Source organism: Colias croceus, chromosome 21 (genome assembly GCF_905220415.1).
Source record: "Colias croceus chromosome 21, ilColCroc2.1".
NCBI lineage: Eukaryota > Metazoa > Arthropoda > Insecta > Lepidoptera > Pieridae > Colias > Colias croceus.
In genome coordinates, this window is record NC_059557.1 from 7,735,714 (window position 1) to 7,761,426 (window position 25,713).

The 25,713-nt window shown below is 34.4% G+C and overlaps 3 protein-coding genes and 1 pseudogene across 3 annotated transcripts; 3 read left to right on the plus strand and 1 right to left on the minus strand.

Moving 5' to 3' along the window:
- Positions 1-345: 345 nt before the first annotated feature.
- Positions 346-11,151, minus strand: LOC123701215 (peptidyl-prolyl cis-trans isomerase D). The gene is made up of 8 exons (XM_045648616.1): positions 10,896-11,151; positions 9,937-10,074; positions 8,559-8,665; positions 5,864-6,049; positions 4,478-4,597; positions 3,625-3,784; positions 2,789-2,892; positions 346-1,360 (listed from the first exon to the last, which is right to left on the minus strand). Exons 1-8 carry the CDS (start codon positions 10,966-10,968, stop codon positions 1,106-1,108), a joined length of 1,143 nt encoding a protein of 380 aa, XP_045504572.1. The 5' UTR covers positions 10,969-11,151; the 3' UTR covers positions 346-1,105.
- A 1,626-nt stretch (positions 11,152-12,777) lies between these two features.
- LOC123701296 (AP-1 complex subunit mu-1) lies at positions 12,778-14,488 on the plus strand. The gene is made up of 2 exons (XM_045648719.1): positions 12,778-12,901; positions 13,068-14,488. Exon 2 carries the CDS (start codon positions 13,068-13,070, stop codon positions 14,334-14,336), a length of 1,269 nt encoding a protein of 422 aa, XP_045504675.1. The 5' UTR covers positions 12,778-12,901; the 3' UTR covers positions 14,337-14,488.
- A 961-nt stretch (positions 14,489-15,449) lies between these two features.
- LOC123701295 (DNA polymerase subunit gamma-1, mitochondrial) lies at positions 15,450-25,591 on the plus strand. Its single transcript, XM_045648718.1, has 18 exons — positions 15,450-15,796; positions 15,982-16,177; positions 17,272-17,426; positions 17,892-18,091; positions 18,522-18,670; positions 18,872-19,085; positions 19,356-19,867; positions 20,197-20,418; positions 20,677-20,782; positions 21,056-21,186; positions 21,489-21,661; positions 22,019-22,142; positions 23,263-23,443; positions 23,749-23,921; positions 24,422-24,557; positions 24,866-25,034; positions 25,130-25,246; positions 25,361-25,591. Exons 1-18 carry the CDS (start codon positions 15,513-15,515, stop codon positions 25,557-25,559), a joined length of 3,441 nt encoding a protein of 1,146 aa, XP_045504674.1. The 5' UTR covers positions 15,450-15,512; the 3' UTR covers positions 25,560-25,591.
- LOC123701564 lies at positions 17,656-17,731 on the plus strand (annotated as a pseudogene).
- Positions 25,592-25,713: the final 122 nt, after the last annotated feature.

The window sequence follows — 25,713 nt, forward strand, 5'->3', positions numbered from 1 at the left end:
GTTTATGTTTACCAAACAGTACCTACCTATACCACTACGATGTTTACTGTTGGACAGACGAAACACAAGTGAAGTACCAGCCGGGCCCGAGTGTGCGATTTTATTATCGCAGTGCGCGCGGTACCATACAATTTCATATTCTGCATTTCATTTTGGCGACAATCGCGTCGTGAGCAGTCGCAGCAAAATGTGACAAATCACAATTTTAAAATCGCTGCGATTATTTAAACGCATGTGCGCGCATTTTCATAGTAACTCATACGTTGTATTTCTGCGATAAAATAATCACGCTGCATAAAGTCGTGGTGCGCGCTTAGGCTTAGGGTGCTTATCCACCAATAATGTGAGAGGATGTGTAGCGAGGAATGTGTTTGTAAATCACCAATAGTTTGGCTTCAAATGCTTCAAATTCTACTTTCCAAATCGGTGGTAAATGTTAAAATATGTAATGACGTTTCGAAAGTGCTTCTAAAAGAAGTCTAATTGAATAAATAAATGTTTGAGTTTAGAGTTTGAGTCAAATTTCAAAACGTTCCTCGCTATACATACTCACACATTAGTGGAAAAGCACCTTTACACTCAAATCATTATACATGCCAATAATTTTGTTTAATACGAATAGGCTTGTCACACAGACCGCGTGTAGTGTGTACCCAAGAGACATACACATAATGTGTATGTAAAACACGAAATACCAATTTTTAAAGAATTTTTAGTAACGGGTTGTGGTATGGAATCCTTAAAAGAATAGGTTAAAAATAGCACATATTTAGATGTATGAATTTTTCTAATACGTTTTCTACTGAGATAAAGGGTGGGACTATTAAAATAGATACTTTCTCGCTTTCTTTTTAGTAATGAAGTGTTAACAGAAAGAGATAGCTATACACATAACGAAGGTTCAATATATAACTAAGAACCAAATTTCATTCCACACAGGTGGTTTATGATTGCGAATAATATATTAAATTTGTAAGTTTAAATTTTTCCGTTAATACCGTTAAGTAAAAGTACGTGTTTCTCTATGTATACTGTATAGTATATACGTATCAACAAATTCGATGCCAACATTCACATCTTATAAATAACAACGTTCAACCTCAACTCAGTGATGTCCGAAGGCGGCTCCTTTTTCTTTTTGGTCACGAAAAAATTTTGACAGCCTCTGCTTTTGTATATCGTTGTAGTTTTTATTTGTCATTTTCACTTCCTCTAATAGTCTTTGCACCGCTTTATTGTTGGGCGACACTTTTTCCGCCAATTTGAGATCTGATAGCGCCGCGTCGTAGTTCTTTAGGGCGAAATTCGCTTGACCTCGCCGGTAAAGGGCCTTCTCGTTTTTGGGGTCGATGCGTAACACCTGTGCAGAGAATTTTGGCTTTTAAATACTTATCATTCATTAATATGTTATTATTATGCTGCCGTCATTGTTGTAATAGGTGGTGAAACGAGATGTTTGGATTTCTGGTAGATAATTATATTATATGGAAAACTTCACGGAGCTATTTTTAAAAATCGCTATTGTGTCACTCTAATAACTTCATAAGCATGATATTTGAAGTGTAGTGTGCCGATTTTGTTGTGAATGCTCGATGTCAAAATATACAAAAATGTGCAGTGCATGCAGTACAACTGCAGGTGTGGGTGTGTGAATGTATATACAGGCTATGAATGTGTGCATGCGTGGGTAAGTCGTGTATGGATGCGTGTGTGTGCATATTTTCTTATTTACCTGGGAATATGCGTGCAAGTATTTTGGAATTTGCCTGGGTATAAGCGCGCCTTTATTTTGTATTTTACCTGGATATATGCGCGCCTGTATTTGGAATTTACCTGGATATATACGCGCCTGTATTTGGAATTTTCCTGGATATATGCGCGCCTGTATTTTGTAATTTACCTGGGTATATGCGCGCGTGTATTTTATAATTTACCTGGGTATATGCGCGCCTGTATTTTGTTATTTATCTGTGTATATGCGCGCCTGTATTTGGAATTTACCTGGGTATATACGCGCCTGTATTTGGAATTTTCCTGGATATATGCGCGCCTGTATTTTGTAATTTACCTGGGTATATGCGCGCGTGTATTTTATAATTTACCTGGGTATATGCGCGCCTGTATTTTGTTATTTATCTGTGTATATGCGCGCCTGTATTTGGAATTTACCTGGGTATATACGCGCCTGTATTTGGAATTTTCCTGGATATATGCGCGCCTGTATTTTGTAATTTACCTGGGTATATGCGCGCGTGTATTTTATAATTTACCTGGGTATATGCGCGCCTGTATTTTGTTATTTATCTGTGTATATGCGCGCCTGTATTTGGAATTTACCTGGGTATATACGCGCCTGTATTTGGAATTTTCCTGGATATATGCGCGCCTGTATTTTGTAATTTACCTGGGTATATGCGCGCGTGTATTTTATAATTTACCTGGGTATATGCGCGCCTGTATTTTGTTATTTATCTGTGTATATGCGCGCCTGTATTTGGAATTTACCTGGGTATATACGCGCCTGTATTTGGAATTTTCCTGGATATATGCGCGCCTGTATTTTGTAATTTACCTGGGTATATGCGCGCGTGTATTTTATAATTTACCTGGGTATATGCGCGCCTGTATTTTGTTATTATCTGTGTATATGCGCGCCTGTATTTGGAATTTACCTGGGTATATGCGCGTCTGTATTTAGATATCCTGGTGTGTACGCGCACGTGTTTGTGTATGTGTTCGGTTGTATGTATGGATGGGTGCGTGTGTTTGTTTTGTTTGTGTGTCTCACCTCAGTACAGCACTTGAGCGTGGCACCGTGCCGCTGCAGGCGCGCGTAGCACGCGGCCAGGTTGAGGCTGCACTGCGCACGGTACGTCTCTATCATTTCGCACACTGCGAATTTTATTTATTTATTTATGTATAGCCTTTATTGCCAATATTACAGGTTACATTTTTACTTAAACTAAAATCAAATTTCTTTGTGGTTGTTGGCGTGTCCTTGTGACACAAAGGCCTCTTCCAACTTCTTCCACTCGTCACGTTCTTTCGAATAGCGAATTTAAACAAAATTAAATAGCTACAATTAAAAAAATGGAAGATTACGATGGGGGTTAAAAGGCAGTTTAGAGGAAAAAATCTATAATAATTTTACTTAAACAGAAAAAACAATCAACAAAATTCTTTAGGCAAGGCGTTGAAAGTTAAATTTTAAAATCGCGGCATGGCAATACCGTCACGCCATGAAGTAAGGCGACAAATTTGGTATTTTTCAATCTTGTCAAAGAAGTTTTTAAGGCATACTCTTAAGAAATTAATGGGAGAAGCCATTGGCTCCTGAGACACAGTACTTAATGAATTCAGGGGCCTATTAATTCTTATATAAGCTATTTCTTATATACCTACTAGCTTACCGCCCGCGGCTTCGCCCGCTTTCTCTGAAACGATTTGAGATTTAAACTATCCTATCCCTCAAGTTGGATCGAACTGCACATAGTGTGCGAATTTTATTATTATCGGTTAAGTGATTTAGGAGTCCATTGTGGACAAACATTGTTACACGCGATTTTTAAACTATATTAAGATTTTTATTGAAAAATTAGAATTTTATAAATCTTTTAAACTAACACTTGTGCCGCTCGTCCCCTTCAGGCAGCGTGGAAGCCACGTGCTCGACGTACCGCAGACACTTGCTGTACTTGCCGGCGGCCGCTTTGTACCGCGCGCTGCCAAAATGCGCGTTTCCACTGCACTTTATGTCCTGTATGCCGGCTAGTAACTCGTCCACCTGGTTGGGAAAATAGAATATAGAAAAAATCTTTATTTAATAAGTTTTAAAGTAATACAATTTATATATTTGGGGAAACTAAAGCCTGTGTTAGTTCAAAATAGAAAAACATCTTTATTGAATAAGTTTTAAAGTAATACAGTTTATATATTTGGGGAAACTAAAGCTTGTTATTTCAAAACTGTGTTACAGGCTACAGCATACTATAATAATCTAAGGTAAAACTGACCGTCTCGCGCTACACGCGTTTCAGTAAGCGCATACGTGCAAGGTACGTGCGTATGTGAGAGTTTGTTTGCGTACGTGTGTGAGTAACACGGGACGTAACACACACATATGCGCACTGTACAGACACTTTATTTAGTACTTAATATATGGTTGACGGAAAATACATAATCCAAGATGTTTTTAAAGTTATAGATCTGTAGAAAATCTATAGGTTTTTGGGTATTTGTCCAAATCATGTAGGCGAAATAGTGAGATGTAATCCGTTTTATGCGTGAAAGAAAAAATTAATGATGTCAAAACATTGTTCGGTGGGTGTGGTGTTCTATGTGGCATCTACTATAAAGATCTACAAAAACTCCCTTTCCATATACCCACAAATATTTTTTTTTCTTTCATATATCACAACAAAATTGGAAGTCTTATCAAAAAAATCCCAATCAAGAAACCTGCTACTATTAAACTTACCGTGAGCTCAGTCCTCAAATCCTCTGGATACTCCGGCAAGTGATCTGTTGTACCATCTCTACAGCACACATCCCACGTCTCCAGGTCGGTTATCTCCCCACAATCCTCTATGACGCATTCCTGAAATTGCCGCATTGTTTCAAAATATCTTGAATTTTTATTATTTCAAAATTCATGTTTATTTGTATATATTTATAATTAAATACAGGCAAAAATAGCCACAATTCTTAAAATATCCTAAACTCTCCCTCTTCCTTTCTGCCTGATTACTCTGTTATTAAAAACTTTCTTCTATTATCAGTAAGTAATAAAGTGGTTAGAGACGTAAGTAAATAAATGTAAGAATGATATAATCTTCTTAAAATTTCAATATTTTAAATACATCAATTGATATCAATAATTTCATAAAAAACTATCAGTCTGAAAGTAGCCATTTGCTGCTAAGAACGGTAATTACTAGAAGGTACTATAATTTATACATAAGAAACTATGATTTAAAAAGATGACTAAGTACACTAATAAAGTGATATAAAATTAAACACTAGATAGTTCTAGCATTATCTTAACGATAGACTTATTTACATATCGCTCTATACATTAATCTAACAGTTATAAATTAATAATGGTTATGAATAGTCGCTAATCGTTTTCTTCCATCATTAGAGAGATAAAAGCGTGTAAATTAACTGCATACATCATGTATATAGGAATATTATAACAATACATAGGAAATAGACAAGGGTACAATTATTACTTGAACTTGACATTTGACATTAATTGTTAATGAATCGACTTCACAAAAGGGGACATTATTTTTTTCATTTTTTTTTCAAGTCTACGTTACAATATGACTTAGGATAATTTCCATTCATCTTATCAAATATTTTTTATGTCAGAGCAAGCAAAGGGGCAGGTGGGCCACCTGATGTTAAGTGGTTACCACCGTCCATAAACACTTGTAACAAAGTGAAGAAGTGTTGTAGGTGCTTTGCCGGATAAATTTTTATAAAGTAGCTTTAATTTACAAACATAAAGAATGTGTTCAATGCTTCTCTAGATTTACTTTTATTTAAGCTACCTCAAATTCAAATTTAAATAAATCTTTAGGCTTGTTGAGAGTAAAATGTTTAGAAAATGGTGCTTTTCCGAAAATCGAAATAATATATTGTGTATCTTAGAAAAAGTATCACTACATGGTAGAAAACAAAGTCGCTATCCGCCGCCTGGGTATCTATATGCTTAGAGCATTAAAATTACCAAACAGATTTTCATGATTTTTTGGTTTAGTACTTTAGTATATAATTTATATTTTTTAGACAAAGCGGGCGAAGTCTGGAAAGATTCTTGAAAAAAAAATGTACGAGTTTGAAAAAAATAAAAACTCACCACAGTAGGCCGACAGTCGTCCGCCGTCCGCTGCACCTCTTCGAGCACGCGCAGGCCCGCGCGCACGTGCCCGAACACCACGTTAGTGCCGTCCAGGTGCGGGCACGGCACGCTCGTCACGCAGAACTGCGAACCGTTTGTATGCGGCCGCCCTGCGTTCGCCATGCTGAGCACGCCCGCCTCGTGCTGCAATATACATCATCCCATATACACTCCCACTGCTGGGACGCGGGCCTTCTATGAGAGAACTGGCCATAATCCACCACGCTGGCCAAGTGCGGGTGGGTAGATGTCACATGTTGACGAAGTTTTGATTCTTCGACATGTTTTCCTTCACCGTTCGGGCAGTGGTGTTGTTATCAACATGTGCAGATAAATTGAAAAAACCAATTTATTTCCTGCACGCTCGCATGGTCCCTAATCCCGGACTTATCGATTTGAAGTCGGAGATCTTCACCACTAAGCTACTGCACAGCTGCAATATACGCGTGCTGTATACTCGCAACGGTTTATACGTGGATGGTATACTAGATAGTTGTAGTAAACACTACGTCCACTTCGTATTGAAATATAATGTAATAATATGCATTTGGAAATCAGGGTCGCTTTGTCAATGTTTGCAAACTCTTATTTGTTAAAATAAATAATTTTTCATCATAATATGTTTTATTTTACTATACGCATGCTGTATTACAATAATTAGAAGAATAATGCTTGGATATACTAGTTATACTTCGTTTTTTCTAAATATGTATAGGTTTTACGAGTACTTCCCTGCGTAACATTTATTTAACTCTTTAGTTATTAATTTACGGATTAATTTTGCATTCTACATTCATAAAATTGTCTTTTTGTATAAATGAAATACCTATGTAAAGCCTTGCAAACCAAATTTTTCATTGATTCATTTGATCTTTCTAGTTCTCTGAATACAAGTTGATCTAGGTAGGCATCTACTTGATCACTGAAGAGATCAGATTAAATAACAAAAAGTAAGACACGGAAATGAAAATGTAGGTAATATTCTGTTTGCATACAGCGCACCACATTTTAATAACGTATAATTAATAACGTCATGCTAATTTAAAATGTCATTGGGTTGTGGTATTCTTCCATACACGTATTTCGTATTGACTTCAAATTTACTCGAATTACCTTTTATTAATATTTACTCAAATAATTATTATCTTCACGAAATTCTACAACATATCTAGGTATGTGGGCTTTTTCATACAAATCGAATACGAGTACAAAACAAATAGAAACAGAGCAAATAAGTTGATTACTGGACAACATAGTTTTTAACATGAAGACGATTAAAATTTTACGGCCTACGTTACTAGAATATTGTAAAATACACTACATAGCCATAGTCTGCACCTCTTCTAGTCTAAAAATGAGTACTAGACATAGCTATGTATACGAGTACAATGTATCAAGTATGAAACGGTTGCGTATCACATCGCCAAAATAAACAAATTATACATTCCTTACATATAAAAACAGAACTAAAGAAATCTTATTAAAGAGATTCTACGAAGGATCTGTGACATTTTTATTAAGACTGCATAGTTAGATGCATCTAGAATAAATTTGTAATAAAACAAGAAACTACTTCATATTTAATACAAATTAAGGCCAGGCAAAATATGGAGCAGGAATTCAATGAAAGTTCTGAAGATTCTTTATAACCATTGCTTTGCATTCTATTGAAAATAAAATTATTTTGAGTTTTTCATGCTTTCAACGAAATCTTCTACTGCTAATAATATAAGTTCCTTCATAAATATAAGTAGGTACCTAGTTACCTACAATCTACAGGCGCCGTCTCGTCGATTTTCATTTCTATATTCTTCAGGGACGTTATTGCTCATTATGTACCTTATTATTATTTACCTGACCGAGCCGGAATGCAATTATCTTACGTAAGCCATGATAGTAATTTTCAACCGACTTCAAAAAAAAGGAGAAGAATTCAACTATGTATAGTTGTAGTAAAACTATGTATGTATATTTTTGTGTTTGTTAACTTTCGAATGTGTGAACCGATTTTGAATTTATTTATTTTTTCCCAAAACGCTGGTGTGGTCTCCCATGTGGTCCCATTTAAATTTGATCTACAATAATCACTAATCTGACATATTGAAGATGGTTTAGTTTATTTGTTAAAAATAACTATTTAATTATTTTCCACATTCACATTATAATATTAGTATGGATTTATGTTTACTTCATATTCGTATGTACCTTTATGTACTTTTAAACTTATATGCCTAATTCTGTCGGTAATATTTCATCATCATCATCATCATCATCATCATCATCATCATCATCAGCCCATATTATACGTTCCCACTGCTGGGACACGGGCCTCCTATGAGGGTACAGGCCATAATCCACCAAGCTGGCCAAGTGCGTGTTGGCGGATGACACATGTCGTCGAACTTTTTAATTCTTCGACGTGTCGGTTTCCTCACGATGTTTTCCTTCACCGTTCGAGCAGTGGTGATGTTACAACATGCGCAGATAAATTGAAAAATCAATTTATTTCCTGCGTGCTCGCCTGGTCTCGAACCCCGGACTTATCGATTCGAAGTCCGAGGTCTCACCACTGAGCCACCACTGCTCTATATAATGGTAATATAAAGGTAATATTTCAATACTTATAAAGTCTCAAATTTCACATAAAACATACCTTAAGTATAAAGTTTTCATCTTCAAACGTTGGTCCATAGATACTCTCACCACCGGTGCCATCACCATTGATTATATCACCACTTTGTACCATAAACTGAGATATTGCTAAAAAGAAAATTTCAATTATTATTCATAAGGTGAATTTACATCAAACGAACATAGAGAGAGAGCAAGATTATTCTTTCGTGGTCTTTTAGTGTAAGCGAAAACTCGTATTCAGTCTAGTTCAGTATTGGAACATTCCACAGAATCTTTTTGAATGCACTTAGAACAACGAAAGAATGCTCTACGCGTGCTTACACTAAAAGAATTTGACATAGTGGGTTAGAATGAGCATTGCTGGTTTGGTGGAAATGCACCATTACATTTTGTGTTTTCTTTATTCTAAATGAAATGGTCTGAATAAGTATTAATACTATGATAAATTAATTAAATTACAAAGAATGAGTAATAGTAGTACATAGCTTAAGCCTTTCTATAGTAATTAGTTTGAAAGTTGAAATCTACTTTGTTAACCTATGACAACTTCTAGCTTAATCTCTGATTAAAAACTAGAACATTACACTAAGCCCTGCGGTTTCATTGTAATATCTGGTGATTACAATAACACCTTATAGTAAAAATCCATCCAGTAGTTTAGGCTGTAGGGTGTACCAAAGAAGTATAAACTCAAAAACAAAATCGTCCTCTTTTCATATTTGAGTTAAAAGACAGTAGCCCTCACTTTTTTATGAAAGTGTGATAGACAGATATTTATAATATATGCCCCGCAGTTTTACCTGCATTACTTCTTTCCTGTTGGTCTTAGCATGATGATATATAGCCTATAGCTGACCTCAATAATAGTGCTATACCTATAACACCGAAAAAAATTTTCAAATCGGCCAATAGTTCCAGAGATTAGTGCAAACAAACAAACAAACTCTTCAGCTTTATAATGTAAGTATAGATAATATATATTTGAAATATAATCACTGTAACCATCATAGCAACAAGATATTTGTACAGAAGGAAATATGATAATATAAACATATTAAATACATTTGAACATTAGCAATTCCATATGTGATAACTGATAAGGAATGATAAATGTCTAAAATATGTTTTATTTACATTTATTGCACATTCAATCAGAACTCAGTAATATCTACTTGAAACATGTTTATATTTAGACTAGCTTTCCGCCCGCGGCTTCGCCCGCTTTGTCTAAAACCTTATAAATTATATACAAAAACCTTCCTCGAGAACCATTCTATCTATTAAAAAAAACCGCATCAAAATCCAATGTGCAGTTTTAAAAATTTAAGCATACAAAGGGATATAGGGACAGAAAAAGTGACTTTGTTTTATACTATGTAGTGATAATGTATTCTTACCTTTATGGAATTTAACACCTTTATAATGTAAGGGTTTTCCTAGAGTGCCGATTCCCTTCTCTCCAGTACATAAAGCTCTAAAATTCTCTGCGGTTTTTGGTACAACATCCCGCCTCAACTCTATTACCACTCGACCAGCTAAAAATAATTCATTTGTATATAACAAATAATGTAAGCTATTTATAAACTGCCAAAATATAGTGACATTATGTTAAAAATTTATGGTTCAATTTAGTAACACTTTAAACCATAAAGCTGCTGCTATATTAATAACTAGCTGCCCTCTGCGGTTTCGATCGCGTGGCTCCGCTTCTGTTGGTCTTAGCGTTATGATATATAGCCTATAGCCTTGCTCAATAAATGGTCTATCTAACACTGGAAGAATTTTTCAAATCGGACCAGTAGTTCCTGAGATTAGTGTGTTCAAACAAACAAACTCTTCAGCTTTATAATATTAGTATAGATAACATTAATATCACACAAACTAAGCTTAGCTATGTCTCAGTATTTTAATCTTTAATGTGAACTTATGAACTACAGGTCAGGTAATACAATTATATGATATAAAAAATGTAATTATTTTTATAACACAGTTCATGTATTCCAAACATTGAACATAAAATTAAATACTTTAAAAATAAACAGGCAATATTTTTTGTGAATAAATATGTTTCATACATTTTCAACTCAATTCTGCAAAACAATTATTGTAATATAATTGAAATGACAGCCCTAACCAAACTTCTTGTTTTCATTTCGGTAAACAAAATATAAATTCAGATATTATGCACTTTGCAATGTTACGCGACCTCGTCCCACTGAACTGAATAAGAAATCAGTGAGTATAATGGATAAAATTATAAATAAATCACACATTTGAACAACATAAAAAATTGCAGTTTTATATGCTATTTATTGAAAAATCCATTAGAAATAATTAAACGGCACTTTGTACTAACCTTTAACACCGTCTATTGATATATCTAAATATACTAAAGGGTTTCTTTGTTTTGTTTGAGTCTCCGATATCATTTTTATCCAGATCACATCGATGATAACACTTTTACGCTAGGATATTGATGTAAAACCACAACCACAAACGTTTAATTGACGATCTCATTATTTTTTATTCAGAAATTACTGAATGAAACTATTAAACAAAATAAAAACAAAGAAAAGGACGGTTTGCGAATTTACGACCTACCTCAATCACAGAACGATATCAGAATGTCAACTGTCAAATCCCGTCAAAATTAAACGTCATATTATTATGGCGATTACACATCATAAATCACTTACGAATTTAGGAATGGGCAAACACAATCCGTGTTTTCCAATTACAGCACTAGAGCGCATTAAGCGGCATAATGCTTAGCGTTGAATGTTCCAATTGCAGCAATGCTTCGCACAATTGAGCACTCTTAAAAGTAATGCGCGTGAATTGATGCGTGCAATCGATTTATCATAAGTAATTATTAATTGTTGGAAAATATTTAAAGCTTTCGTTTCTTTCGAAATAATCAAAGTTAATTCAAATTGTGTTAAAAAAATCAATATAAGTATGGATGAAGGTAAATCCAAATTACTTAAAATAACCGTAAATAGTTTTCAACCAATTATTATGTATACCACTTTATTTACACATTAATGAGGTTATTGCTAACTCTATGAATATTTTTTTTTTTTCAACACTGAACTTAGCGCAACCTGCTGGTGCGTTTCACGTTCCAATTAAGCATCAGCATAATTCGGCATTGTGCGCCACTGAGTCGCATTATGCTCTGTAATTGGAAAACAGCCATTAACTACCATAGTTACAATATAACAATAAAAGTTTCAAAAATTCTTTATCTTCTCGTTCTTCTCAAAACATGGACATTCTAAATCACAGTTCTAAATATTTTAAAAATTAAAAATTATTTTACATTATGCGCTTATTACACTTTCCTTAATTTAGAAGGTCATTTACGAATAGAAGCTTCTGATCACTCTGTCTTAAAAAAGAGCATATCAGATAATGATGATAGCGAATATTTTAGAACAAGGGGGTGCAGAAACTATGTTCGAAATATTTCTCAGATCATTTTACATAATATTATTAAATCTTGTGACATCTGCGTCTTTAATTCAGAAACAAGATACTTTTATCCCAGTATAATACTTCCTATTTATTCAAAGAAAGTTAGGGGGTTTCGAATCTGTGTTGTTAAGTTAATTCGTATTATGATTAATGATTCAGTGTTTCAAATGCAACCCCTTCCGACAGCAAAAATATACTTGATATCGTGATATTTGAAAAATGTGAGCCGTTAACGAAACATCGTCATTTTGTACGACGAATTTAGTTAAAAAAATCAGATGTTTTGCGCGAAGTGACAGTAGTACCCACCTCAACGCTTCGCTTATGAGGCGTGCAATAAAGCACTAGCCACTAGGTACTGCGTATATACTGTGCATATAAAACATTATAATATAGCGATGAGTGATGCGTCACATCGACACGCCAGGTATCGCTTTTACGTGCGGCTATATATGATTCATTCCTATCAAAAAGTATTTAAACATTTTAAGTAACTAATTATCTCTAATTATGATTACACCTTCCTCAATGCGTTTCTAATTAGGCTTCTAAATTAGTCAGTCAGTCAGAAGCCATCCTGACTTCCAAATGGATGCATACTTATAGAAGTGTGTTTTATCTTTTCAAAATTTAGTGGTCACTAAAGTATCTTGAAATTTGGTGGCTCAGTTTAGGATGGTGTAATAACTGTGTGTAATAAGCACATAAAAGATAGCTTATATTACCTGTGGAGACGTGAATCAAAATAGAAATTTAAAATGTCACTGTCAGTTTGAAAGTAAATTGCGTCATCACATTACAGCAATTTTACATTGCTTAGAAATAATTTAATTATATTTTAGAAATGATTATCGTTAATTAATAAGGCATTATAAAACCAATAAAGTAAGTTCACAATACATTTACTTTTTTGATAAGATTCCATATAAAAAGCTTGACAATCTTAGTATACGGTCAAGTATATTGACATAGATAATAATTGATTAATGTTCATATTCCAGTGTTAGTAAAGACTAATTTATAGTTCTTATTATTCTAAATTATTTTTCAGATGTCTTCGTCAGCAATATACATACTGGACGTTAAGGGGAAAGTCCTTATATCCAGAAATTACCGCGGCGATGTTGATATGGGTGTGATCGATAAGTTCATGCCCCTCTTGATGGAAAAAGAAGAAGAAGGAATGTTAACTCCTCTTCTACAAACCAGCGAGTGTACTTTTGCATATATTAAAACTAACAACCTTTACATAGTATCAACAACAAAGAAAAATGCTAATATTGCCTTGGTATTTGTGTTTCTATATAAAATAGTGGAAGTCATGACTGAATATTTCAAGGAACTAGAAGAAGAAAGTATCAGAGATAATTTCGTCGTAATTTATGAGTTGCTTGATGAGTTATTAGATTTTGGATATCCACAGACAACTGACAGCAAGATTTTGCAAGAGTACATTACTCAAGAAGGTCATAAATTAGAAATGCAGCCTCGAATTCCAATGGCTGTGACAAATGCTGTGTCGTGGAGGTCAGAAGGGATTAAATATCGGAAGAATGAAGTATTTCTTGATGTCATTGAGTCTGTAAATCTATTGGCAAATTCAAACGGGAATGTTCTGCGTAGTGAAATAGTTGGAGCCATAAAAATGAGGGTGTACCTGTCTGGAATGCCAGAATTGCGACTTGGTCTCAATGATAAGGTACTTTTCGAAAGTACAGGAAGGGGGAAATCAAAATCTGTTGAGCTGGAAGATGTGAAGTTCCACCAATGCGTGAGATTGTCTAGATTTGAAAACGACAGGACAATTTCTTTCATTCCACCTGATGGTGAGTTTGAGCTGATGTCCTACAGGCTCAACACTCATGTGAAGCCCCTTATCTGGATCGAATCTGTCATAGAACGACATGCACACTCCCGTGTTGAATACATGATTAAAGCCAAGTCGCAATTCAAGAGACGTTCAACAGCCAACAATGTTGAGATTATTATTCCAGTGCCTGCTGATGCTGATTCTCCAAAATTCAAAACTACAATTGGCAGTGTTAAATATACACCAGAGCAAAATGCCATTACCTGGTCTATAAAGTCATTCCCAGGGGGCAAGGAATACTTAATGAGAGCGCATTTCGGCCTACCGTCCGTTGAGTGCGAGGAGACTGATGGAAAACCCCCAATACAAGTAAAATTTGAAATCCCATACTTTACAACGTCTGGTATTCAAGTGCGGTACTTGAAGATCATTGAAAAGAGTGGTTATCAGGCACTACCCTGGGTTCGGTACATTACCCAAAACGGCGACTATCAGCTAAGAACAAATTAGTACAATTAAGCATGTTTTGTTACATTCCTTGTATTTTTAAGTATGCACTTAATAAGTATTCATTATGCAGTTGTAACTTGATTTTTATTAGTATTTTATTATGTAAGATTATTTTGACCCAATAAATTGTTTAATCCTATTATTTTATTTAATTATTCTTTTATTTTCTTCTAATATTATATAATTACAATGACTTCCTAACCCACGAATAATACTATTTATTTGACAAAATTAATTTATCTTAAAATTTTATTTTAATAGGCTTAATTTAATGCTAAAGTGAAATAAGACATCATATTAATTAAACCAAGCTTAAACTAAAAAATTATTGAAATATCAAGATCAAATCAAGATATTTTTGGTACCTACCACAGATTATTGAACTGAAAAAATAAGAACCCCAAAAGGCCCTTATATTTAAGGGCATTATAGCGACAGGATGATTTGGATGGGCTAATCCATCGCAAGATCGCAGTATATTCCTTTGAATTTTCGTTTCTAAATAAACAATGGTGTTCGTGTACACGTATTCAGTTGTTAAGTAGTTAACTAAATTATTATCATAGATACCGCGGCGAAATATCTCTGTATCTTTTTTATTTAAAACATCCATCCTCCCCACGTCCGTCCTCCCCACTCCCATCCTCCCACATGTATCCTCCCCACTACCATCCTCGCCACCGAAATACACGTCATTTTTACCTATACTTGGGCTTTATAGCAAATTCAATAATATGATTGGGCTAGAAGCTAGAATATGTAACCTATGTACACTTGCTCTCAAGTCTCAGGTGTCTTTGTGGGTGTCCCAAAAAGCTTGAGTGTCCGAAACTGTGGTCCTAAAAGTTTTTGATATTACTAGCTCTGTGGTTTTTGATACTCTGTTCATAGTTCATACTCGAGTATTTTAATCAAATTTACATAAACGTATTGTATGTATTAGTAAATTTTATAAAGAAAGTTAGTTTTATTGCTTTTGTTAGCGTTGTTCAAATATTATTACACGAAAATCAGAAAAAATATTTTATATTTCTAAACATCAAATTGCCAATGCCTTGTCATGTCAAGTGATAACTGATAACAGCTGATATTTACAAAAAGTCAAAACAAACCGCGGGTGTTTTCTAAAGTTATTTTACATGATACTTAAATTACCTACTTAGCCAATAGTCTAAAATGCGATTTAAAAGGACAAGTTTTTGTATAAATAAAAACATATATAGCGCTTGTTTACTATGTAGAAGTTATTGTAGTGATGTTCTTCCTTTGAGTGAAACAAAAATAATCAGAAAACATAAAGAAATTTCTAAGAATGAAGAAACTCCTGAAAAAACCGAATGTCCAAAGGATACTGAAGAGTTTAGGGTCAATGCTGTTAATATACAGATGATTTCAAAAAATATCTACAAACAACTATTCAAGGACAGTCCTACTGAAATAGACCCAAATATTGTTAAAAAGTTAGTTTTATAATGAAACTCAATGATTCGCCCACCTAGAAATCCTATCATTTATTTATTCTACTACGAAATACCTTTTAAGATGAATGTTAAACTCAATTGAGAAATAAAACTTAATAATATTGAAGTAAAAAGAAGCTATATGTACAAGTAGGTTATTATTTGAAGTTATTTTTTATTTTCAGTTGCCAAGCTCATCTCTTACAGCACGGTATAAATTATAAAGAATATAGCAAACTTCCAGATGTTCAATTAAAGTTGCCAGATTTAGAAGGAAAAGATATTGTAGAACATTTTTATAACATCGGAAAGAAACAATCTGCTCCTTATAAAAAGTTGTTAAATGAATTGGCATCAAGAAAGCTGCCAGAATTACCAAAGGTATAGATTTTTAAGTTTCTGCTCATGAAATATATAGATAAATCATTCACTTAACACATTAATACTTGAAGCAGATTCATTACTGTTTGGATATGTTATTTCATCAGGGTGTTCAAAAAAGTGGGTTTAATTGTAGATGGAGATGAATATCTTAGCCTTAATTTTAGTATGTGATTGTTTACTTTTATAGCATAGTTACTTCAGTTAAAAGAACAATATAAACTCAAACAAACTCAAACATTATATAATTTATTCAATTAGACTTCTTTTAGAAGCACTTTCGAATTGTCATTACATATTTTTTAACAATTACCACCGATTCGGAAAGCTGTATCTATGGAAAAGAACTGGCAAGAAACTCCATAGTTGCTCTTTTAAAATCATGTCAATATTACATAATAACCAAGGAATTGTCCTGTGGTTAATACGCAACAAACCTCCATGGATTTTAATCTTCCACATATTCCTCTACATATATTCCATAGGGTGTATTCAGAAAGAAAGCTTGAAACTTATAAGCGCTTATCGATGCTTGTCAAGAAGCCTATAGTGCTTGTCAATGCTGGTTTTGACAAGCTTGTCAATGCTGGTTTTGACAAGCTGGTTTGAGCATTGACAAGCGCCGATAAGCGCTTATAAGTTTCAAGCTTTCTTTCTGAATACGCCCTTAGGCTGGTTTCAGAGCTTGACCGACCGTCAGTGCGTACCGTCGGTCCTGACGATACGCATCAACAATTGTATGACTTTACACTAATGCGCATGACAATACGCGTGCGTATAGTCGGTCTAGCTATGAAAGGTTTTATGAATTTCCATACATATGACAAGCGCGACTGACGTACGCACTGACGGTCGGTCTAGCTCTGCAACCAGCCTTAAATTTATATTTTTATTAAAAGAAGAATTTTATTAAAATATTTTTTATTAAAAGAGCAACTATGGAGTTTTTAAGGTGGTAAATGTTAATTATTAATCTCATAATAGATTAAAAATGCTTCTAGAAGAAGTCTAATTAAATAAATATAGATTGATTAGGTTAATAAGTGGTCTACTTATATCTTATATAAAATAATTAAAATTTCTTTATTCTAAAGATATGGCTAAAAAGTAAAGGCTGGACAAAATACACACCAGAAGGCCCCAAATCAGTTCCATGCCCTGATGATGATGTCTTGGTTTTTGATGTTGAAGTTTTGATGGCCGCGGGTAAAAGGCCAACCCTGGCTTGTGCAGTATCTCCTGATGCATGGTAAGTTAATAGATGCTCATTGATTTATTTTTAATAAAAAAATGTCACATTTTATTTGATTTGTAGCTGTATATTGTTTATACCTTGCATGCTGTAAGCATTTACGTCGATATATATGTATAAATTAATTTCATAATCGATCACTACCCGGATCCAGATTACGCTTACTCACAATCATTAACCAAACTATACAGAATTAAAGAAATAAAACATATTATTCCACTTAGTTTAGACCTTACTTCATAGGATCATTTCTATAGTAAGCTCTTCACGAGAACTCCACTTAGTTTAAAAATAAAAATTATCATAAATTCTCTATCGTGGTCCTTCGAGCCGGATTTACTTTCTAAATGTTAAAAGATAGCCTTCAGGTGCGCACTCGCCACAGCAATATGTTTTCTATATGAGTAAATGAGTAAAAACTTATACATGTGAAAAATAATAAAGCAAAAGTACTGATTTTAGGTACAGCTGGGTAAGCGAACCACTAGCCAGTGGCAAAGCCCATGAATCTTTTAGTGAAGTGAATTACGAAGACCTCATTCCTTTAGAAACAGATGGACACAAGCCATGCGGTGATTTGAATAGGCCCAGGATAGTAGTTGGACATAATGTGTCGTACGATAGAGCGAAGATTAAAGAGCAGTATTGGTTGGAAAGGACGGGTAATTTAAAACTTTTATTTGTTTCTGTACATCGGTATTTATAAATATTTCTGAGATTGAAAAAAATATAATATTAAAATTCTTATTTTTTCCCAATTGATGACAAACATGCACAATCAGATGTGCATATTGTGCTATTGTTGTAATGCAGAAGGAACTGGCGATTTAAAATTTGATTTAATCGCTTTTCGAAGTCGTAACGCAATCTACGACGCGGACGGTAACGACAACTTAAAACATGACAATGCTGTAGGTAAATGTACATATATATTTTGCTGTGAGCACCTTGTACAGCATCGACCATTCGTAGGGACGTTATAATCTAAGGAAAATGTTGTAGTTTATACATATCCAGCAATATAATGATTATTTAAATACTATATCAAAAAGAAGAACTGTATGTTTTATAAATAACAAATATAACTTACAGGTGTGCGTTTCATGGACACAATGTCGATGCACACGTGTGTGAGTGGGGTGACGAGCTACCAGCGCACAGTGCTAAAGGCGAAGAACAAAGAGCCCGATCCTAGTGACGATGATTGGATTGAAATTAGCTCATTGAATAGTCTTTCGGAGGTACTATCAAATTTTATGAATTTAGGAAAATACATTTAAATTAATTATTATTTATCCTAATTTATAAGATGATATTATGAAAACAATTTATAAATGGCTATTTCATGTATGCCGCCTACTTTTACTATTTTTCTACATTGCGCCTAGCATCACTTTCAATACCTACTGTTTACGAAACTTACCTCTTACCTTCTGCAATAGGTACATAAGCTCTATTGTGGTAAGGCAATCGACAAGCAAACCCGGGATATCTTCGTAGAAGGCACGATGGAAGACGTACATAATAACTTCCAAACGCTCATGAGTTACTGCGCTGGTGACGTCATCGCGACTCATAACGTACTAAGGGAACTATTCCCGATGTTTCTAGAAAGATTTCCTCATCCTGTAACGTTGGCTGGGATGTTGGAACTAGGTAAGTTTTGTGTGAGAAATCTTCATATAATCTGCAAATGAATAAGCTTATAAAATTTAAGTGCATTTGCTAAAAATCATATAAATATGAAAAGTTGTCTTAGATACAATGCTAGATTTTTACTTCAGATTTTTTTAAAGCTGTTTTCTGACACTTGACAGGCCTAGGTGAATCAAAGCTTATCGTACTATTGCATTGACGAAAGCAGCTATGTCTATTTTTTTTGTATGTCCTTTATTATAGTGACAGTAATTTGAAATAAATTTTCAGGTACAGCATACTTACCCGTAAACTCCAATTGGACGCAATACATCGACTCAGCAGAAACGGTATTCAATGATTACAAGCTGGAATCTCAACAGTTGCTATCCCTTAAAGCAGATGAAGCCTGTCGCCTTATGGAGAAAAAAGAATACAAAAACGACCTTTGGATGTGGAATGAAGATTGGTCAACGCAAACTTTAAAACTGAAAAAGTCTACGTCGAAAAAGACAGATATTCCTGAAGACATAAAACCTGATAAACAAACAAAAACTCAGGATAATTTTGAAACGTTAAGTGAAAGTTATATAGAAAGCTTAGAAGCAAATAACGGAGAAAAAGTAAAGGTTCCAGAAGAACTAGTCAAAAAGTTTCAATATTTGTACGATTTACGAAGTTCGTTGCCGGTAAAAAGGCCGTATTTAGCCGGATATCCGGCGTGGTATAGGAAATTGTGTACGAAGCCAGGGAAGGATCCTGATTGGTCGCCTGGCGCTAATAATATTACGACCAGCATGCAGGTAAAAACTGTGATGTCAGTCGTTAATACAAACAACAGAATATCGTATATAAATAATTCTTTGGTTAAAAAATGCCAGTTAATAACTATTAATATAAAATAAGATATTTTTTTAAACATAAAAGGTTTTCAAAATTGCACATACACAAAAGCAACTTTCATGGAAGAAAAAGTAGTCTTCGTAACGACGATGTCCGATCGCTCTAATAATTATTAATATTCAATGAACTTTAACGTAAATCTGCACACTATGTCATAGGAAAATAGTAAAAGCTATCAAATTATCTATAATCTACATATATTCACACCTAATGAAAGGTATTCTTTCAGATAACCCCAAAACTTCTCCGTTTATCATGGGAAGGTTACCCCCTCCACTATATCCAGGGAGAGGGGTGGGGGTTTCTCGTCCCCTACAGTAGAACAAGGGGAGATCTAGAAGAGGGGGAAATTCCTTTACCCCTAGAAACGTTGTTATCCTCCTGTCCTATAGTTACGTGTAAGGGGACTGAAGTTGATGCCGAATCGTATGTATTGCCGAAAACTGTTGAGGTGGGTGAAATTCAAATTAGATATTTTTCTGAAAATATATTGTGTTCTGCAATAAATAAATTGAATTACAAACAATTCATGGCTAATGGACACTTTCAGTAATTATTGCTTCAGATTATGACAGTAATGGGTACAATTAATTTTGTTTTTTTTTTTCTGAACCATCTGTCTGGCGGATGCTGCAGCTGTAGAGAAGATTGAATAATTTTGACATTTTATTACTTACATTTATTTTACGTATCATTATCTCAAATCTAGGAGGATCTTGGAAAGCGTGCGTATTTTGCGAGGAAAAGAAAGCTAGAACAAGCGGCAGCAAATCAATACCATGGGTTAGGGGTTTGGACAGGCATAGAGATACAAGGTAATAAATCATACAAGTATAACATTATAAGATGAACTTGATAAGTATAATTTTATGGTATTAAAATGCTGTATAAATATAATTTTTAAAAAGTACTGCATAAATTCTATTGGTCTGGCGGGATCACGAGTGGATCAGGCGTCGCTCCGGAATGGCGAAAGACGCGGGTTCGAATCCCGATGAGTGATAGAATTTTTTCTATTATTTAAATTTATCGTTTAAAAGATGTTTTTTCATGTATAACATATTTATAAAATACGTTATATTATACAGGGTGTTGCCATTTTCTTCGATTGCCGCACAAAGATGGCCCAAAATACAAAGTCGGCAATCCTCTAGCGCGGGATTTCCTAAACATGTTCAGTCAAAACGTTCTGTCAGCGCAGGGAAATGATGCAGAAAAGGTTTGTATTTAAAATTAAGGCATAGGTACTTCTTAAAGTACAAATATAATGCTTTTTATTATTTATAGTAACACACACAAAATAAATGTTTAAATAAGTGTTTTTAAGTAAAGCCGAATTACTGTGAACTCGACATTTTTGTCTAAATTTAAATATTATTATTATTAAAAATTACATACAAACTGTGTGTTGGGTCAAACGTAGTTATTTACTTCAATAATCATATACATTACAAAAATGTTCACACTTAATTATTTTGCCACATATTCCTTATTTTACCTATAGTACCCTAAAATTTCTAGGTACTAACCTACGGTCGAATGATGTCCTACTGGCGAAATAACAGAGAGCGAGTCATGGGCCAACAAGTTGTATGGTTACCTGAGGAAATACTGCCGGAACATTTAAGAGGGACATTGAGAAGATATGGTGCGATTATACCGCAGGTGGTAGTGTGTGGCACGCTTACTAGACGGTACGGGGTATTTATAAACTATATTTGAAAAAAATATTAAAAATGAATGCATAGAAAAAAATATTATGTATGGTAAAACTATGTTATGACGATTCAAAAGTGTTTCTAGAAGTCTAATTGACTTAAAAAAATGTTGGAGTTTGAGAATTCTACGCTTTTCGTGGGGTTTAAATCTCGTTTCATGATTGCAAGATTGCTTGTATTATAATTAAAAAAAATACACTAAATATAATAAAACTAAAGTTATTTATTTTTCACATAATGATGTTTTCTTTCTCCCATATAAAGCTACATTATTTCCGAGCTTACATCATTTTATGTTTGTTTATTTTTAAAATTAATAAACAATTATTACAGAGCCAGCGAACCAACATGGATGACAGCTAGCAATGCGACAGCAGAACGTATCGGTTCTGAGTTACGCGCGCTCGTGCAAGCGCCGCCGAAGTACCGCTTCGTTGGCGCTGATGTTGATTCTCAGGTATACATGAACTATGGAAGAGATGGTCCTCCTTACTTCTACAAGTATTAACATTAAATTTTTAAATAAACTTACGATTAATATTTATTTTAGTTCATGTAATCGATGTCACATTTAGTTGCTTTATATCCGTGTTAACATTCCTTACGAACGCAGCCGTACCGTCGTAGGACCATATAATTGCACAAAATAATCTCCACTCACCCGCATTTTTTTGTCAAGGTATTTGTATACCTTGACAAAAAAATGCGGGTATGATTTTATTAAGCTTGTGCTTATAATATTATTACTTATAAAAAGTTAGAATAAGTGAATTGTAATTTTTTTTTGTAATAAATTTCTCCAAACATAAGTAAGCAGGATCATCTCATAATAAAAAGTGTCCGTTGAAAGTGAGCAAATTGAGTTGGCGCTACAGCAAGTGGAAGAATTTTAAATAGAGCGCCTCAAAGGACCATGTCTATATTACTGTGATATTACCAGGGGCGACTCGTGACAAAATTGTAAAGGTGTTCACATGAAATAAAACAACGAAAATTCAAAATACAATAGCGTAAGCGGGATAATTTATTACTAACAAAAAAAAACTTACCTATACAGGAAATGCATAGGTACGTCTGTCTTTTTTGTGTGCAAAAACGTATATCTGATTAATTTAACGTTTTTCTGTAGATAATGGATATAATACACAACGCATTTAAACAGGCCCGTGTCATGCTATTGCGCGTAAAAGTATTCACTTTACTAAAAATTATCAATTCATAATTATAAAATCTCCGAATTTGCGTTCGCGCGCGTAAACATTCAAGCAGACTAGTGAATAGTGTTCGTTTATATAGGAGTGGCAACGTCGCGCACAATTACTGCTGTCATGCGATGCGGCGGTAATAACCGGCAACGTCGCGTGAGAGCGGCGCGGCGCTCCGTATATATTTTTCCCTATATCTTTTGTTTCACGCGCAGGACTGTGTCGAATTTTCTCTTTCACTCTTATTTGATTTTGTATTTAGGTAATGCTACTATCTCTTGTTTCATTGGAGCGCAATCGAGAGCTCTGAGCAATAGCTCCTATACAACAAGCTAGCTATTAGATATAACTAACAGCTAGCTTGTTGTATAGGAGCTATGGATAGCCGCGTTGCTAGGCGACAGTGGCACGCAGCTGTGCGGTGGGAGCGCGTTCGGGTGGGCGGTGCTAGCGGGGCACAAAGCGGCTGCTACTGATCTGCACTCGCTGACTGCGCGAGCTGCTAATGTACAGAGAGATCATGCGAAAGTGATTAATTACGCGAGGATTTATGGTACGTGGTGTTTATTAAGGGGTAAAAAGTTTATTTGAATGTCACTAAAAAAAATTGAGTGATTATTTGCGTGCACCCACGTGCACCAGTAAATGTAAAAAAGTATTAATTTATTTTAATGGTGATTCTCATTCATATTTAAACTAATCCTTGTTAGAAAGAAATAAACTTAACATTGATTAAACCAGCATTAGAGACATTCAAATCAAATAATCAAAAAAGAAGAAAAAGAAGCTCACTTTTGTAGAAATCTTCGATAAACAATTGGAAACGAAATAAACCCAGAACGTTGAACTTATTCCCAGGAGCCGGACAAAACTTTGCGGAACGATTGCTAAAACAATTTAACCCCACTATGACAATATCAGAAGCAAAGAGCAAAGCTGCCAAAATGTTCACTACAACGAAAGGTAGAAGAGTGTATACATTGAAGAAGAAATATATGTTGGGCCTTATGGATGAAGATATTGAAGATCAGGTTTGGTTATAAATATAAAATTGCATATCTACACTTTACAAAAACGTTTTGTCAGTGTAATAGGTAATCTATAAACGTTCTATAAATTACCTTCCAACTATAATTTTCCTCTAAAAACTAAAATGATGATATAAATCACTACATAGTATAAAACAAAGTCGCTTTCTCTGTCCCTATGTCCCTTTGTATGCTTAAATCTTTAAAACTACGCAACGGATTTTGATGCGTTTTTTTTAATAGATAGAGTGATTCAAGAGGAAGGTTTAAGTATATAATTTATTAGGTTTTAGACAAAGCGGGCGAAGCCGCGGGCTAAAGCTAGTGAAGATTAAAACATAATTTTGAATGTGTTACAGACAAAGAAAATATGATGAGGCTAAAACTTAATAAAAAATGATTTTGTGCACTAATCATAAAATTATATTTTTACTTGATTACCTAATATGAACTATGATAAATATCTGTCTGGAAAACAAAATATGTGTTTTATTTGTACCTAGAAAGTTGAGATGACATCATATCAAGCGACAAGACTAGCCAAGATGAGCGGCAAACAAGTTGAAGACATGTTCGAGAGACCCCGTTGGGTGGGCGGTACCGAGTCGTGCATGTTCAACAAGCTTGAAGATATTGCGGGTAGGTGTACATTATTAGTTTGTGATGTTTTTATGATGTGAATCAGTTGTTGTGCCAGGTTTGAGAATAATCAGTAATAATTTTCTTTAGAATGAGGTGTTCTTTACAAATAACATTGAAATGCATGAGTTTTTGTTTTCTTTTGATTTTTCCGTTTGTCTCTATTTCTTTGACTGATATCAAATACGAATCAAATACTATTTTTAATTATACAGTAAAGTAAAACGTTAAAAAGAGTGTAATTCGCATAAAAAATATATTTGTTAATAAAAAGTTTAAATCGCGTACATACTCTTTCTTTTTCACAGATTCCGTAGAACCAAAAACGGCATTCCTCGAAGGGCGATTATCGCGCGCACTAGAACATAGCGCGGGACGGTGGGGGGGAACTCGGCTGAACTGGGCGGTACAGAGCGCAGCTGCTGACTTCCTGCATCTCATGCTAGTTAGCATGACGCACTTGGCACCGAAAGCGAGGTGCATAGCAACATACTGGAAATAATTTATGTCCTTAATATCTCTGCGACATGCTTAGTGTAGAAAAACAAAAATTTATATTTTGTGATTTTCAGATTCTGCCTAAGTTTCCACGATGAAGTGCGCTACTTGGTACCTGATGAACATAAATACGAAACAGCACTTGCTCTACAAATCACCAATTTATTTACGAGAACATTTTGTTCCCAAAGGTTAATTTACTCACATTTTATTTTAATTTATGATATTTAACTATTTTCTAATTGTTCATGAATCAATGCCAATGCTTGAAAAAAAAAGTCTTATATTTTTTTTTGTTTTTACAGAGTCGGTATAAAAGATCTACCACTATCAGTTGCATTCTTTACGTCTGTTGAAGTGGATCAAGTTTTACGGAAGGAATCAAATTTAAGTTGTACGACACCTTCTAATCCGCACGGCTTAGAAAATGGATATGGCATACCTAATGGAGAATCATTGACCATATTCGATGTACTTGATAAGTGTAAAATAAATAAGGAATAAAGATGTGTATTTTTATTAAAAGGGAAAACCACTCTGGAATTTTTTTTTTCTGTACATAGCTTTTTTTTATTAACGTTACCTCATTCACTTTACGAACTGTGAGCCGAGCTCTGAGTTGTACCTACACAAGCGTAGATAAAACCCGTCATCGTCC